At 52.0% G+C, this 17,601-nt stretch overlaps 1 protein-coding gene across 1 annotated transcript in view; it reads left to right on the forward strand.

Annotated features, from left to right (window-relative positions):
- Itga11 (integrin subunit alpha 11) overlaps nucleotides 1–17,601 on the forward strand; it is a 102,105-nt gene that overhangs the window by 77,605 nt on the left and 6,899 nt on the right. The window contains exons 16-26 of the mRNA XM_057766549.1: nucleotides 852–1,018; nucleotides 2,104–2,246; nucleotides 3,403–3,513; nucleotides 6,802–6,887; nucleotides 8,596–8,803; nucleotides 10,089–10,187; nucleotides 10,633–10,709; nucleotides 12,932–13,021; nucleotides 13,882–13,972; nucleotides 15,291–15,404; nucleotides 15,573–15,659. Of these exons, the coding sequence (XP_057622532.1) occupies nucleotides 852–1,018; nucleotides 2,104–2,246; nucleotides 3,403–3,513; nucleotides 6,802–6,887; nucleotides 8,596–8,803; nucleotides 10,089–10,187; nucleotides 10,633–10,709; nucleotides 12,932–13,021; nucleotides 13,882–13,972; nucleotides 15,291–15,404; nucleotides 15,573–15,659 (1,273 nt within the window). The remainder of the gene's footprint in view (nucleotides 1–851; nucleotides 1,019–2,103; nucleotides 2,247–3,402; nucleotides 3,514–6,801; nucleotides 6,888–8,595; nucleotides 8,804–10,088; nucleotides 10,188–10,632; nucleotides 10,710–12,931; nucleotides 13,022–13,881; nucleotides 13,973–15,290; nucleotides 15,405–15,572; nucleotides 15,660–17,601) is intronic.

The following is a 17,601-nucleotide window of genomic DNA, read 5'->3' on the forward strand; positions in this document are numbered from 1 at the left end:
CCAGGGGGGAAAATGGGGCGCTGTCAGCAGAAACTACCATACAATGGGATGCAGTCAGCAGGAATCTAATCAAGCAGTGTGGCCCCATGGGAGCACAGGGTAACTCAAGAGCGTTACAGCACACAGCGGCCTTGGGACTGATAGCTCCAGTCTCTTCAGGGGAAAAGCTAAGTTCCTAGTAACAGCAAATCTCCAGCCTCAGCCCCAGACTGCCCTTGCCAAGCCTGCTCCTGAGCCAGTACACAGAGCTAGGTTCCTTTTGTCATTTCGTAAGGGCCTCTGAGACAGCCTTGAATCGGTTCAGATCATAATCCTTTCTTTCTCCTTTTTCGTTTATATTTGATAAATGTTTTGTCTGTACGCCTGTGCACCATGTGCACGCTGGTGCCCATACAGGCTAGAAACAGGTGTCAGATCCCCTGGGACTGTAGATGCACGTGGTTGTGAGCTGCCACATGTGTTGGTGCTGGGAATCAAACCCGTGTCCTCTGAAAATGCAGCCAGTACTCTTAAGCCCTGAGCCATCTCCCCAGGCCCTCTCTCCCCAGTTGATTCGAATGTGTGTTGTGCTGGACATGCCGGGTGGAGGAAAACCAGCAGTCCTCGACAAGATCAACCGGAGGAAAAGGAGGCTGGGCTGTCCCAGAGCCCTAAACCCGCTGAGCCACCCGTCCTCTCTCTTTGACCAATCAATCCTGTAGCTTCCTCAGGTCTCTCTGCCCCTTCCACCACACCACACCCTCTAGGGGGTTTTACAGACTCCACATCTGGATCTGTGCCCCTGCCCCGGGGTCCCAGCAAGGCAGTCAGAACTCCAGCCCCATCCTAGCTGACCTGTCTGTCTTCTCCAGGGCCCGCCCCGTGGTGCAGATCAACGCCAGTCTCCACTTTGAGCCACCCAAGATCAACATCTTCCACAAGGACTGCAAGCGCAACGGCAGGGATGCCACCTGTCTGGCTGCCTTTCTCTGTTTCGTGCCTGTCTTCCTGGCACCCCACTTCCAAACAGCAACCGTCGGTAAACCAGCCTCCTTGGGCCATCAGCCCAGCTCTGGTTTCTCATGGGCTTTGTGATTGTTCTGGTTCCCAGTCTGGGCCTTTCCCGAAATGGGTTCTAGGTCCCAGATCACACCCTGAGCACCTTCAATACCTGCTAGATTCTCCTCTAAGGCTCTCCTTTCAAGGGATTCCTGGCAGGGCAAGAGTGGTATGGGCAGAACTGATGGGAAAGACCAGGGACAGAAGAATGTCCCTTGGTTGTATTTGGAATCAGATGTAAGAGGCAGGCAGTAGGCTACAGAGAGGAGGCCAGGAGTCAGGCAGACTCGGGAAGCCAACCTGAAGCCAGCCTTGGGGAGCTAGGGACCAGGGGCTGGGCATGTGAGCCACAACTGCCACCCAGCAGGGCCATGGCCTGGGAAGGGTCCTCTCCCTTTACCTCAGATTAGATTCAGGTACCTGCTTCCTGGACCCTGCAGCCCTGGAAGTGACAGATACAATGGAGACCACAGGTAGTGTCCCTTCCATTGATGAGGACAAAACCAGACAAAGAAGAAAGGGGGAGATGAGGACACATTCAGGCCTGGTGGCTGGGCACTTTTCTTGTAAGTTCCATCTATAATAAGACAAAGGATACAGCCACTATAGAGCTGCCTAGGGGACAGAAGACACTGTGTCAGTCCTGACTGTCAGACTGTTGTAGGCTAACAGGAGAAAGTCTGTGGGCCTCAAGCCACAGAATACAGACATGGGTCCAAGGAGCCCCCCTAGCATGAGAAAGCCCTAGGAGGAGCTCCTAAAGGCACAGAGCCATGCTGTGAGACAGGGTGTTAGAGGGAGGGAGGGGCTGAGGAGGTCATCGGTCAGCAGTGCTGAGCAACATTAGCCTGCCGGTCCCTCTCCTTTTTGCAATTCACTTCTCCCTCCCTCCTGCTGTTCTCTTGTTTTTCCTCCTCCTCCTCTTCAGCTCCTTCCTGCTCACCATATCCTTTGCTCCCAATATGGAAGCTTCCAGCTGCCTGAGGGATGAGCCAGAGGCTAAGCAGGTGAATGATCTAGGGTGGGGATGAAGCACCAGCTTGGTCTTGTCCTTCTCTCTTTCAGGCATCAGGTACAATGCCACCATGGACGAGAGGCGGTACATGCCACGGGCACATCTGGATGAGGGCGCAGACCAGTTCACCAACAGGGCTGTGGTACTCTCCTCAGGCCAGGAACACTGCCAAAAGATCAACTTCCATGTCCTGGTGAGCCCAGCAACCCACAAGCAGGCCCTCAGCCCTGCAAGAAGGGTACAGAGTAGAGGAACTTCTGTAGGAAGTCCCACGGTGCCGGGCCAGTTCCGAGCCCTCGGTGGGTAGCCAGAGAACAGTGTGGTCAACCTTGGCTGGTACTCTTCCTCAGGCCCCAGATAAAAGCCCTCATGGCCAAACCGCCCCCCTCCCATACTATATCCCCGCCTTCCCAGATGTTCACGCCTAGAAGGAATGAAATCAAGGAAGTGAGTTCATCTGAGAAGATGAGGGAACGAGTGGCCACCACCCGAGGCTAGAAAGTCAGAACAGCAGGGTGGGCTGGAGAGGAAGATCGGGTAAGGTGGGCAGAGGCATGGGCATGCTGACCAGTGGCATCCCAAGAGAGGCGGTGGCCTGGTGCTCATCACTGAGAAAGAGGTTTGCTTCCATACAGAAATACCAAGTGTGATGCGCACAGCTCTAGGGCACGGGCTTTCAGGCAACTTGGAGCACCCCAGTCATCTGTCACCCCTCGTCAGGAAAAACTCAACCTCCTTGTTCACATGTTCACCCACGTCCCTTCCCTCATCCATTCAACATCACCAGGCCGTATCACAGTGCTTGGGCCACACTCAGAGGTTTCCAGACTATTCCTTGCCGGGAAAGAGAGCAGGCACACAGGTAGATCTTTTAGCTGAGCATAGTGTAACATGCCTGTAATCCCAGTACTCAGGAGATGAGGCAGGAAGACTGTATCAGGGGCCAGCCTGGGCTACGTAGCAAAACGAAACCAAAACAAAGAGGACAGAACAGTGAAGCAGCTTCAATGCTGTGGGAGAAGCTGATGTAACAAATCTGGAGGGAGGAGGAAGGCGCCTGCCAAGCTTCCTGAAGGACCAAGGTATCTGAGCCATGAGAGCCGAGGCTTTGAAGGATGAGCAGGAGTGTGGTAAAAACTTCGGGGCACTAAACTGGCATCACTTTTCTACCTGGCACTCACTTCTCACCTGTAGACCTTGACAGAAACCATTTTCCGCCTGGCGACTTTCTCCTGAGGGCCACAGGCCGTTGTCCTCTTAGCCTAGAGGGGTGGGAGCTCTGTGTCTAGAGTTGTGGCCCAGGAAATGGTACCCTCTCCTTGCTGAACTCTGCCATCCTCTCCCCACAGGACACTGCCGACTATGTGAAGCCAGTGACGTTCTCCGTGGAGTACTCCCTCGAGGACCCTGACTTTGGCCCCATGCTAGACAATGGCTGGCCCACTACACTTAGAGTGTCGGTGCGTCCTGCCCCTCTGCCACACACCCACCCTTCCCTCACCCTCCTGCCTCCCGTCCTCAGAGACCCACAGCTAGCACCAGCAAGATAAGCCTCCTCTGTGGGGTTCCCATGTGCAGGGAACACTGAGTTGTTCCTGGGGAAGTGCAGAGGCCCAGAGGAGATCCGTGACCTCTGGCTCTCGCTCCCGCGTTTGCAGAAGAGGACTCTGTCACCCTGACCTTGCTCTTGTGTTTGTTGATTGTGTTTGTTGAGAGTCAGTGATGGACTCTCCCTACCTGCTACTAAGGATCCCATAGGAAAGCTTTCTCCCTGGCAGTGGCAGAGACCCTGCCTCTCAGCATCTTATAGATTAGGGGCACCTGGATCCTCTGTTAATAGCATGGGGTGCTTGCTCCCTGAAAAGTCCCACTCAAGAAGTTCTCCCCATTTCTGTCTAAGTGGGCTGGAAGAGCAGGCAGGATTTACAGAAGGCGATATTGGACCCTAAGCAATAGGCAAAGGCTTAATCAGGTCACAGCACTGAGAAACCTGGAGCTTCGAGGTTCAGGCACTCAAGCAAAGTCTAGCCTGCAGCCTCACAGTCACCCGAGTGCTTGCTCGGATTTCTCCAGCACTGTGATGGGACTGTTGGGACGGAATCTCACTGTCCACACTCCCACAGCCTCCCCCATCCTCCACAGTACACCCTTCCAGCCCTCCCCACAGTATGCATCTTCCCTCAGCCCCTCCCAGCCTCCCACCCAGCCTGTCTGCTCTCCCTTGTCCCTTTTCTCCCATGTGAGTCACTGGACTGGCAGGAGAAGACAGTTAGCTGCTTCTAGCCACCAACTTTCCTAACACCGTCATTACAAAGCCTGTACATACAGCAAGGGAATGAATGAGCACACACTGCTCACTCATGAAGCCCGTGAGGCAGATTCTTGTGCAGTCACCCATGCCAGGACCCCGATGCCCCTAGGATCCTGATCCCAGGTAGAGATGCAGGACATGAGCCACCCCAGATAGTGGACAGGGAACTTCCTGCAGGAGGCACCTTTGGGCTTGGCTTTGAAGGAGTCTGGACTGGGAGCTCAGAGCAGGAGAGAACCTGCTTTCAAGCCAAGAAAGCTGGCTGTGTCTCCCGAGTGAGGGAATGGGAGAAAGTGGGGGAAAGATGAGAGATGGAGCCAGAGTTGCCTGTTGAGTCTGCACCACCTGAGCTCTGGGGTTACAGGTGTGCGCCACCAGTTTATGGGGCACTGAGGGCCTGGGGATATGGCTTAGCTGATAGAGGGCTTGCTTAGCATGCTCAGTACCCTGGGCGCCCTCTCCAGCATGGCATAAACCAGCTGTAGTAGTACATGCCTGCAATCCCAGCATTCAGGAGGTGAAAGATCAGGAGTTCAAGGTCATTGTCAGCTATGCAGCAAACTCAATGCCAGCCTAGACTACAGGAGAGCCTGGGTTAAGCCAGTTTGTGACACTGAGTTCAGTAACCATCTCTCTTCATCACCTGGCTGGAACTTCTGAGGACTGGCTGTCTTCTGTGAGCTTCTTGAATGGCTGGCTGAAGACTTGAGCCACCAGGACCCCAGCCCAGGTTTAGTGAAGTGTGTACAGTATCTTTGTAGACTGGGTACCTCTAACAATGTCTTCAAACCGGGGGCCCAGTCTGTAGGCAGACTTTTCTGTCTTGCCAGCCACTCCCCAAATAACCACACAGAGACTTAATACTAATTATAAATGCTCAGCCGAACGCTCAGGCTTGTCTCAAGTCAGCTCTTACAACTTAAATTAACTCACTCCTATTAATCTAAGTGCTGCCCCAAGGCTCATTTACATCATCTATGGACTTTCCATGTTGCGTCTTCTGAGTCAGGCTCACGACTCCGAAGACTCCTCCTAGCCTTTAACCCCAGCACTCGGGAGGCAGAGGCAAGCAGATCTCTGTGAGTTCGAGGCCAGCCTGGTCTACAAGAGCTAGTTCCAGGACAGGAACCAAAAAGCTACGGAGAAACCCTGTCTCGAACCCCCCCCCACCAAAAAAAAAAGAAGACTCCTCCTCCTTCTTCCCAGCATTCTCTTAGTCTGGATCTTCTGCCTAAACTTTACCCTGTCTAGCTATAGGTCAGTCAGCTTCTTTATTAAACCAAATCACAGCGACATCCATTCACACAGTATAAAGGAACATTCCACACCAGTCTGTCTTTTGAGAGGAGTTAATGAGACCAGGTCTCCTGTCCCCCCCTCTACCCCACCCCCAGTCAAGACTGCATCCATGGCCGTGACTGTCGCTGAACCAGGCTTCAGCACCCAGCCTCTACTGAACTGTGCTGTGGATGAGTCACAGGGCACCACCCCAAGCCAATCTCCTGAATCTTAGGGTTCTGAAGAGATGATGCTGTCTGGCGTGCTGAAGGTGAAAAGGAATAGAGTAACACTCTGAGTTCCTCCCTCAACCCCAAGAGCTTCTAGGTCCTAGTGACCCCGCCTCTGAGACCTTGGGCAAGCCTATGCTATCTCCATCCCTCCTGAGTGTGACAGCTACTTCCCCGGGCCCTCGGCCTCTAGCCTGGCCCCTCCCAGCCCACCCTCCCACCTGCCTCAGCATGCTTGTCCAGCAGGGCCCTCCCACGCCAGAGTGTTTGCTGACTCTGTCATATACAAGGGATGACCCAAGGCCTTATGGGAAGGCTATATTTATTTCTACATTTATTTATGATTGCTGTTTGTTTCTTCCTCTCTTCTGCCTGGCCTTGCTCTACACAGCGCTGAACCATGGAGTCATTTCCTGCACTCATGTCTCTGTAGGACGTCTAGCTTGCTCTCAGGCTTTCCACTCCCCTGGTGCATCCAGCTCACATGGCCGTGCTTCAGACCTCTGACCCACTGTCCCCACCTTGGAAATGTCCCTGAACACCTACAGGCCCAAAAGCCAGTGCTCCCTCTGCCTCTTCTGGTCCTCGTGCTTCTGCTTTTCTGCGCATTTCACACTGTAGCTGTTTGTTCACATGTCAGTCATCCAAGAGCAGATGCTGTGTCGTTCCCAGCCTCCATCTTATACACAACAGATGGGCAGTTCCTGTTGCCTGGAACTGTGCTGCTGGGTGAGGGAGCCTGTGCTGCCTGCCTGGATGAGCACTTTCTCTTAGCGCAGGGGTGGAGGGATCGGCAAGGGGGTGTGTTGGGGGATTGTGAGGCAGGCAGAGCCCCATCTGGTGTGTAGAGACAATGGCTGGGGGCTCTAGATTCCAGGGTTGGAGGCCATGGTCCCCTCTCCGGTCAGTCACACTGGTTCTCTCTGCAGGTGCCCTTTTGGAATGGCTGTAATGAGGATGAACACTGTGTCCCTGACCTTGTCCTGGATGCTCGGAGTGATCTTCCCACTGCCACGTGAGTGGCTCCTTGCTTCACACACCTTTGACCCCTCTCTGCTGGTGGCCTGGAGCTCCACAGGGCTGGACTGTCCCATGCAGCTGCTTTAACCTGCTCTAACCTCTCCAGCTTCTTTGAGAGTGGAATACCTCCATTTGTGCCCAAGCTGCTAAACAGATAGGACCTGGAACCAGGGAGCTAGGAATGTAGCTCAGTGAATAGAGTTCTTGCCTAGCATGCACAAAGCCCTAGGTTTGAGCCCAAGCACAGCATAAAGTCCATGTGGTGGCCCATGCATGGTGACAGCCCTCAAGGAAGTGGTCAGAAATCCAAGGCACTCTTGGCTACTTAGTGAGTTCAGGTCAGTCTGGGCTATAGGAGACCCCTCAAAGAATGGGGAGGGGAGCTCAGGTGTGGTAGCACACACCTTAATTCCAGCACTTGAGAGGCAGAGACAGGCAGGTATCTGTGAGTTCTAGGACAGCCAGAATGAGAAGAGACCTTGTCAAAAAACAAAAACAAAAACAAATAGGGCTGAACAGATGGCTCAGTGGTTAAGAGAACTGACTGTTCTTTCAGAGGACCCCGTTCAAACATCTGTGACTCCAGTTCCAAGGGTTATGATGCCATCTTCTGGTCTCTATGGGCATTAGGCATGCGTATGGTATGCAGATAGACGTGCAGGAGAAATACACATGCACATGAAATAAGTAAATTTACAAACAAACAAGCAAAGAGCAACAACAAAAAGATGAAGAAGGTGACGACAGATGAACCCAGAGTTCTGGGCCTGTCCTCTATGTCCAGACCCTGGGTAATGCGTAGGGTCCCCTAGCTGACCACCAGGGCTTGCCAGTCTCCCTAAGAGTCTAAGGGGTACTGGTGAGATAGCTCAGTGGGTAAATCTGCTTGCTTCTGATGGCCTGAGTCTGATCCCTGGCCCTACATGGTAAAAGGAGAAACCTGACCCTCACAAATTGTCCTTTGCCCTCCACATGACATGGCCAAACACAGTACCCACAATCCCCTGGAGGAAACAGACTAGCACACAAGGTAAACCAGGGTGCAATGCTTATGAATGCTTTTTTTTTTTTTTTTTTTCAGAACAGGATTTCTCTGTGCAGCCAAGGCTGTCCTAAAACTTGTTCTGTAGACCAGGCTGGCCTTGAACTCACAGAGATCCACCTGTTTCTGCCTTCCAAGTGCTGGGATATGAGGTGTGGGCCACCCACCACCCAGCCCATGAGATCATTTTTAACTGACAGAACAAACCTTACAATAATTTTTGTTTGACTTTTATGCACTGAGATAAAATGTAAATGCCAGGATACAGACAGCCAGTAGAAATAGCACATCCGGACAGGATAAAAGGATAAAGGAATATTCTACCTGTCTACGTAAAGTAATCAAGGTTTAATGCTGAGCTTCCTGGTAGCCAAAGCCAAAAGGGAAGCAGAAAGATCACACGTGACTAGGAGGTCAAATGGGAGAGCTGAGTTCGGAGGCAGGGTCGGCCTGTGACTGGAGAAGAGGGGGCTTTGGGGCAGGGGGCCGGCTGGAAGCATGAGCTCTTGGCAGGCCCCACCATCCACTTCCTCTCAGCGCTGTTCCCACAGGCAGAGGCTGGCCAGGTGCCCCCATTCCCGTATCTCTGTCAGTCCTGAGACTCCGCTTCAGCCCTCACCCCCGAGCTCGCCTGCCTGATAGCCGCAGCCTCTTCCCACAGGGAGTACTGCCAACGGGTGCTGAGGAAGACTGCACAGGACTGCTCCACCTACACGCTGTCCTTCGACACCACTGTCTTCATCATAGAGAGCACGCGTCGCCGGGTGGCCGTGGAGGCCACGCTGGAGAACAGAGGAGAGAATGCCTACAGCACCGTCCTCAACATCTCCCAGTCAGAAAACCTGCAGTTCGCCAGCCTGATCCAGAAGGTAGGACCGCGGCTGCTCGCCCAGCTGACCACGGCCAAGGGCACAGGAGTAATGGTGGTGCTGACAGAGCTGTGTTCTGTCCCTCCTCTGGGGGTCCTCAGTGGGGGGTCTATACGTAGTGAGAGCTCCCTCAGCAGCCAGAGCTGGGGACCATGGTTACCAGGGAGACTGCGGGATCTCAAATAATTTATTGTCACATTCAAGGCCTCACCTGCTTATCGTCACATTCAAGGCCCTACCTGTTTTTTCTCTTACCGGGGTACCCTGATGTGCTCCCCCCACCCATCACCACTGCCTCCCAATATGCCCTGTTTGTTGACACCTGGGTCCTCTGCTTACTCTGTGGGCCTGCCTGGGATTACCTCTGCTTGTGTGCCTCTCTCACAATCCCCTGCTTCATGTTGACACTAAATATGTGTTCTACACAGAATCCTTGAGAGGAAATGTAGCATGGTCGGGGAATACAGTCCATCACGGCAGGAGGGCAGGGCAGCTGATCTTATTGTGTGCACAAGGAAGCAGGGAAAATGAATGCTAGGCTTCAGCTTGCTTTTTCCATTTTTATCCAGTCCAGGACTCCAGATATAGAACAGTACTGTCCACACAAAGTCACTGGAGACCAGGCAATATAATTGTGTGGCTCCAGGGTCTCTCTTCCATTAGGAAAGGAAGGGAGGGAGGGAGGGAAGAAAGGAGAGGGGGAGGGAGGGAGGAAGGAAGGAAGGAAGGAAGGAAGGAAGGAAGGAAGGAAGGAAGGAAAGAAAGAAAGAAAGAAAGAAAGAAAGAAAGAAAGAAAGAAAGAAAGAAAGAAAGAAAGAAAGAAAGAAAGAAAGATCTGCATGACCATTCAGAGGGCCTCAGAGCCTGAGGAGGCAGGGAGGCCAGAGCCTGGGGAGTGGCTTCGACCTCTAAGTAGACCAAGTGTCAGCGCCAGCCTAGTCACTGTGCACATCCTGAGCGAGATCTAGACTTCAGAGTCCCACCTGCAGCTGGCCAGTTCCCAGACACAAGGGGAGAATCAGCATACACCTGAATGCCTGTCTACCTGAGTTAACCTGGACATTAAGACCCACCCAGTGTCACCTCATGCCTTTAGTCTGACCCAGCTATACCTGGCCTCAGTGTCGGGGGCCCTCTGTAGTTCAGGTAGCCAGAACTACATTCCGGGTGTCCAATTCCCATGGCCAGTGGCAGGGTGATCTCCGGGGTGGGTTGAGGGGCTGCTGTAGCAAGCATGAGCTCCAGACTCAGAACTGGGGCCTGATCACTGCCTTTCCCATCCCAGGACGACTCAGACAACAGCATCGAGTGTGTCAACGAGGAGAAGCGGCTGCATGAGAAAGTCTGCAATGTCAGCTACCCCTTCTTCAGGGCCAAAGCCAAGGTAGAGTCTGGGGGTCCAACAGGGAGGGACAGAAACCAGGACCTAGAGAGCGGGGAGCAAACAGAGACCTATTTGCTTCTGGGGGTTTCTAAATATAGTTTCCTGCTGGGGCTGTAGCTCAGTTGGTAGAGGGCTTACCTAGCATGCATGAAGCCCTGGGGCACGCCTGTCACCCCAGCACTCATGAGGTGGAGACAGAAGGCTAGGGGTTAAAGTCCATCTGCTACACAGCAAGTGTGAGGCCAGCATGGGCTACATGACACTCATAAAAGGGGGGAGCTCCCTCATGGGGAACTGCTGTCTTTGCACCCATAGTGGCCCCAGCTCACTATTCTACAGCCCCACCACTCCTCCAGCCACTCTCCGTGGGGTTCTAAGGGTAGTCAGAGGTAGGTATGAGCCAGCACACCTCCAGGACCCCCCACTCAGGCCCGCTTCTCCACAGGTGGCTTTCCGACTGGACTTCGAGTTCAGCAAGTCTGTGTTCCTGCATCATCTTCAGATCCAGCTGGGTGCTGGCAGGTCAGGCTCACCCCTCCATGACCCCCAACAGCTCTGCCCTCACCCTCTGCTCTCCTATGCCCACAGTACACCACTGTCAAACCTGTTCCCTGACCCAAGCTGAGCAGGTGCAGGGAGGAGGGGGGCTGCACACCTACTATCCTACAGCTCAGCTGTAACACGTGGGCTGGGCTTGTTGGGGGGTTTCTGTCCTGCCCAGTTCCCACAGCCAGTAAGCCCCAAAGAAAATCACACAGAGGTCTATATTAATGATAAACTGATTGGCCCATTAGCTCAGGTTTCTTACTAACTCTTAACTTATAACAACCCATTATTCTTATTTGTGTTAGCCACATGGCTCAATACCTTTTTCAGCAGGGCAAGTCACATCCTGCTTCTTCGGTGATCTGGGCAGGACTGGGAGGAATGGGCTTCCTCCTTCCCAGAATTCTCCTGTTCTCCTTGCCCCGCCTCTACTTCCTGTCTGGTTGACCTGCCTATACTTCCTGCCTGGCCAATCAGCATTTATTTAAAGCATGATTGACGGAATACAGACAATTCTCCTGCATCACTCAGCTACAAATCACAATGGCCATTAGAACCCCTTCGGGTCCATCAGTCAGTTCACACAGCAGCCCCTTACAATCAATGAGGTTGTGGGAACTTCCAACAATATTGCATGTAAACAGAACAACTGGGAGCTGGACACTTGGATCCACAGTTCATCTGGTGCCCCTGCAGTCCTGGTTACCTCTCTCGGTTTTTGTTACTTTTCTCATTGCTGTAACAAAATGCTTGGCACAAGGAACCGAAGGGAAGAGGGATTTGTTTGGGTTCATAATTTGAGGACACAATCCATCATTGTGGGGAAGGCATGGCGGCTGGTACTTGAGGCAGCTGGTGCACAGCAGGTCTGCATCCGGGGAGCAGAGGTGAATGCTGTGCTCAGATCGAATTCTCCTTTTGATTCGATCTGAAAGTCCAGCCCAGGGGATGGTGCTGCCCACATGCAGGGCAGCTCTTTCTGCCTCAGTTAAGCCAGTCTAGACAACCCCTCATAGCCAGGAGCAGAGGTAACTCTCCACCGTGGCTGGTTGACTTTCAGTACAAAGCATCATGCCCTCCTTGGGCATTTCTTCATTTTGAAGAAAACTTTTCTTCTTCTGTGTGGGTTTGTCTGTCTGTCTGTCCCTCTGGCTTCCTGAAGGTAGCTTGCTCCAGGCTGACCAGTGAACCTCCTAGGCCAGTGAGAAACTGTTTCTTTTCTCATAGAGTCACCTCTGTGTGAGATGGAGGGAGGAAAGAAGTCAGGACAGGCTGGCTTCTGTCCCCAGCCAAAATCCTTAGCTAAGAAGAAAGCCTCCAGCAAACCAAACATCAGTGGCTTTACCCGGTCACAGGTGGGCTGGGGACACCCATCACCAGTCTGTGCTGGCCACCAGCTATGCGTAAACAAACCCCCACATATTCACAGAACCCTCACTGGACTCAGGACTGAGTTTGCAAAGTGTCTTCGTATGCTGGGGCCTTCCGGCTCCTCCCTGGACCAAAAGGTCCTCTTCTTATACAGAGTGAACATACTGGCACAGTAACATGCATGGGCATTTGTCAACCAGGAATGGACAAGAAGGGACATGGACAGCAGTGTACTCTGAGCACCCCTTTCCTAGCCCCATCCCCTAGCCTGAAGAGTAGAACTTAGCTTCTGTACAAGCTGAAATCTTGGGGTTTAACCTTTGTGGGTACCTGCCCTGGTGTTTGAGTACTGACTGTTAGGTGAAAGTACCTTGGACCATGCCCCCTCCAAGGGTTCCTTTGGCTTCTCCTGGCATAGTCACCCATTATCTTAGGGAGCTGCACCCTGTGGGATTGTGAATCAGTGAGCTCCTCCACAGTAAACCCCACTATTCTTCCCACGGCAGACTAGGTGGCTTTGCTCAAGGCTCGTCCTTCTCCCAGTCCCAAATCCCTCCTCATCTTCAGCACAGCAGCTGGGGAAGTTCATTAAGAAGATGGCACAGGCAGGGAGTGGCCATGAGCTACCCAAAGTCCTCCCTGACCTCCTGGCCACAGAGGGGGCTGGCATCCATTCCTGCCCCCCTGGCCCACCCTCTAGGAAACACCTCAGCTTTCCTCGATGGCCTGATCATAACCCAGCAGCCTGAAAAGCCAGCACATCCTCCCTTCCACCTTCTACAATTCTTGTGCCAGTGTCCTCTCTGATCCCACCCCTCCCCTTGTAGTGACAGTCACGAGCAGGAGAGCACCACGGATGACAACATGGCCCTCCTTCGCTTCCACCTCAAATACGAAGCAGATGTCCTCTTTACCAGGTGAGTTGGATATTCAACCGGAAGAGAGAAGGGGGGCCTGAGCTAGCAGGGACAAGTATGGAGGTGGGCAGGAGGAGGTCCCCTAGTGCACAAGGCTGGAGGAGAAGTGAAAAACAGAACTCTTCCAAGTCAGTGTGGCAGGCCGGAGGGATGGCTTCCAGAGGACCTGGGTTCGGGTCCCAGTACCCACATCACATGGCTCCCAACCACATTGGTCACTCTGGTCCCAGGGTACTGACACCTCTTCTGAATTCTGTAGGCACTGCATTCACAGACCTACAAACAGACACCTAGGTACACATAACTCCAAACAAAAGAAATCTTCTTTAAAGTCAGTCTGTTTGGGGCCAGTGAGATGGCTCGTTAGGTAAAGGTACTGCATAAGCCTAGCAATCCCGGCTCAACCCGAGCTCAGTTCCTAGAGGCAGAGACAAGAGAGTCATCCAGAAAGCTGAGGGCTAGCTAGCCTGGAGTATACAGTACAGCAGCGGAAACAAGAGACACAGAGTCAGTCTGGGCTTGTAGTTTAGCTAGTAGAGGGCTGGCCAAGTATGTGTAAATCCCCATCCAACTATGGTGCCATATAAGTCAGATATGCCCATAATCCCCCATTCCACCTACAGCACCATACAAACCAGACATACCATAATCCCAGCATACCAGAAGTAGAGGCAGGAGGATCAGGAGTTCAGGTTATCCCATCTTCCAAGCCTATGACTCCGTCTCAACACAGCGCCCCCTAGCTGCCACATAAGACACGGGGGTCCCAGGAAATGGGCACATGCCTGTTCTCTATTGCTACCTGTTTATCTGGTCAGCACTGACTCTGCCCACACACGGTTTTCCCTTTGTCTATGCAGGAGCAGCAGCCTGAGCCACTATGAGGTCAAGGCCAACAGTTCTCTGGAGAAATATGATGGCATTGGGCCTCCCTTCAACTGTGTTTTCAAGGTAAGGCTGAAGGGCACCTTGGAGTGAAGGGGCTGAACTGAAAACCCCAAACCCCAGTTGGAGGGGAAGAATCCTTGCAGGTACTGGGGCTCATCCTCGGCTCTGCCTCTGGCTCAGTGTACAGCTTGTAGAAACAGTTACTTCCCCTCTCTGGGCTTCACCCTCATCTGAAAGACATTCAGGCTGGCCTGGGGGAGTTATTACAGTGTACGGAAAAGATTTTAAACATACAGAACAGCAGTTTAAACACACGAAGGTTTACTTTCCTCCAGAAAAGAAAAAAAAAAAAAAAGCTTGCTGCTTAGAGTTGATGGCTTCACAGTCACTGAGAAATTTAAGAGCATTCTAGACAAGAGATGATCGGCTTCACCTCAGCCCAAGATGGCTGCAGCTTCACCTGTCATCACGCTTCAGGTCCAGGCGGAAGGGGAGAGGAGAGAAGCACGTCCCTTCCTGTTAAAAAGCGTCCTTAAGCTGGGCAGTGGACTTTAATCCCAGCACTCAGGAGACAGAGGCTGGGGGATTTCTGTGAGTTCGAGGCCAGTCTGGTCTACAGAGTGAGTTCCAGAACAGCCAAGGTTACATAGAGAAACCCTGTCAGATTTTTGTAGGCTAACAGGAGAAAGTCTGTGGGCCTCAAGCCACAGAATACAGACATGGGTCCAAGGATCCCCCCTAGCATGAGAAAGCCCTAGGAGGAGCTCCTAAAGGCACAGAGCCATGCTGTGAGACAGGGTGTTAGAGGGAGGGAGGGGCTGAGGAGGTCATCTGTCAGCAGTGCTGAGCAACATTAGCCCTCTCCTTTTTGCAAGGCTCACTTCTCCCTCCTTCCCTCCCTCCCTCCCTCCCTCCCTCCCTCCCTCCCTCCCTCCCTTCCTCCCTCCCTCCCTCCCTCTCTTTACAGAAAAATCAAAACAGCTGCATCCCATATCTGCAGTTACCGCTTATGTCCATAACATGGTGTTTAGCTGTGAGGGAAGTGGGAAGGGTGGCTTTTGATCTTGTCACTAAGTGAGGAAGGAGAACGACAGGGAGCAGCCGAGCAGCCGAGCAGCCTCTGCCACAGAGGACCCAGGGTTCCTTCAACCTGCACATGAGGGTCAGCTCCTCTGAAGTTGTGCGAGGGCTGAAGTGGGTTGAGAGCTGAAAAACTGGGCTGCACCCCAATACCCATGCGGCTTGTGTTGCTCAAGGCCACACAGCCGATCCAGGGGAAGCCCAGAGCAATCTATCAGCCTCTCAGTCCCTAAAGCCCAGCTTGAAGTATCTTGAATGTGTTCCCACCAGGGAGACAATGCACACTCTCCTCTGTATGCAGGTACAGAATCTGGGCTTTTTCCCTATCCACGGGGTGATGATGAAGATCACTGTGCCCATCGCCACCAGGGGTGGGAACCGCCTACTGATGCTGAAGGACTTCTTCACTGACCAGGTAGCTATGTTCCTCAGGGGCCAATTTGGGAGAAAAGGAAACAGACTCCTAAGCAACTCCCCCACTGTCTGGGTGATCCCAGGGCACTTAGCCTCTCCAGGTGGAGGAAGAAAAAGGGGAGCCTGGGTGAGGTTCAGATTTATGTATGTGTGTGTGTCCTCCACGCAGGTCAACACATCATGTAACATCTGGGGGAACAGCACAGAGTACCAGAGTGCCCCAACTGAGGAAGACTTGAGCCGTGCTCCACAGCGGGTGAGTGTCTCCACACTGGGAGCCAAGAGTTGACAGAGGTTTCTGTCCCACCAAGTCCCACAGCCGTTTAGTTCCAAATAAACACACAGAGGTCTATATTAATTATAAACTGACTGGCCTAGTAGATCAGGCTTCTTATTAACTCTTATAACTTATATTAGCCCATAATTTTTGTGTGTATTAGCCACGTGGCTTGGTACCTTTTTCAGTGAGGCAGTCACACCTTGCTTGCTCTGTGTCCAGGTGACGACTGCAGACTGAATCTTTCCGCTTCCCAGAATTTTCCCCTTCTCCTTGCCCCGCCTCTACTTCCTACCTGGTTGTCCCTCCTATACTTCCTGCCTGGCTACTGGCCAATCAGTGTTTATTTAAAACACGAGTGACAGGGTACAGACCATTGTCCCACAGCAGCCAAGGAATGTGGTTAGAACGTCTCTCCATTCGGGGGCTTCTCTCTTGGCCAACCGTGTATCAGTAAGAGTTACTGAAGAGCGGTATGGCTCAAGGACAAAGGACCATGCCGTTAAGCTGACAACTTGAGTTCCATCCCTGGAACACACACACACTTTAAAATCTAATTTTAAGATAGTTTATTGGTCTGAAGTTGGGAAGGAGTTAGCAGGAGTGTTAAGAGGATGAGAGGGTTACAAGGCATGCATGTGACCCAAATACAGTATGTGCATGCATGTAAGCCATGATGAAACTCAGTATAATGTGTAATAATATGTGCTAGTGAAAAACATTCTCCTTTTTTGTTTGTTTTTCAAGATAAGCATTTCTCTGTATATCTCTGGCTGTCCTGGAACTCACTACATAGACCAGGCTGGCCTCAAACTCACAGAGATTTGCCTGCCTCTGTCTCCCAAGTGCTAGTATTAAAGACATGAGCTACCACACATGGTGTGAATTACTTTTCAAAATAATTTTTCAAGCTGAATGTGATACATGGAGCTCTGGACTCAGTCCCTAGCACTACGTGTGCTAGGATATGAAGGCACCTACCAGTAGTCCCAGTACCAGGTAGGCTCTGCCAGCTGGGCCAAAATAGGAATAGCCTGAATATGGGGGGGGGGTGTCTGAATTCCTAAATATGCTCAGCAGCTTTGCTCAGTGAGTTATCTCTTATTTACCCAAATTTCTTACAAGAAGCACTTAAATTTTTTTCACGTCCATTCTTTCGTGTGTGTGTGTGTGTGTGTGTGTGTGTGTGTGTGGATGTGCATGCTATGGCACCCATGTGGATGTCAGAGGATAACTTGCAGGAGTCACTTCTCCCTTTCCATCATATGGGCCCCAGGGTTCAGACTCAGGTCATCTGATCTGGTGGATTTGGTGGCATCCTGGCTGCATACCTTTGCCCACTGAACAACCTTTGGAAGCCTGCTGCACTTCACCATGATCTGACCTTGGGCAGAGTTGGGAGGGCCCAGCACCACCTCAGAAATAACTTTACCCTAACAAAGTTCAATTGCTCCAAGATGAAGATCTTTGCATTTTCCATCCACCTGTTACTTTTTCCAAGTGATCCTTACAAATGACTTTTCTTCCCGTATCACTCTGGCTCCGACCACAAGAGCAGTGGAAATGGGAGTGATGGCAGGGTGGTGGGGAGAGTCTTGATCCTGTGTATGATACATGTTCTGGGTGTGTGCAAGTGTGTACATATGGACAGATTGATTGATTGATTGATGATTAAGACACTCTCTGGAGGTTTGCATCAGGAAATTCAGTTCCCTGCAATACTTTTCTCCATCTATTGTGGTTATCTGCTACAGTTTCATTTCTCTTATAAGCTGTTTATATGGTGATAATGCCAACTCCTTAATGTTGAGCACAGGTTCTGGGACACTGGCCATTATGCACAACTTCAAAAGGAACTTCAAATACAACGCCTTGGTTTGTCCCCAGTTGTCCCTTCTGTTTCCACATGCATCTCTACCCT

Source organism: Chionomys nivalis, chromosome 4 (genome assembly GCF_950005125.1).
Source record: "Chionomys nivalis chromosome 4, mChiNiv1.1, whole genome shotgun sequence".
Taxonomy (NCBI): Eukaryota; Metazoa; Chordata; class Mammalia; order Rodentia; family Cricetidae; genus Chionomys; species Chionomys nivalis.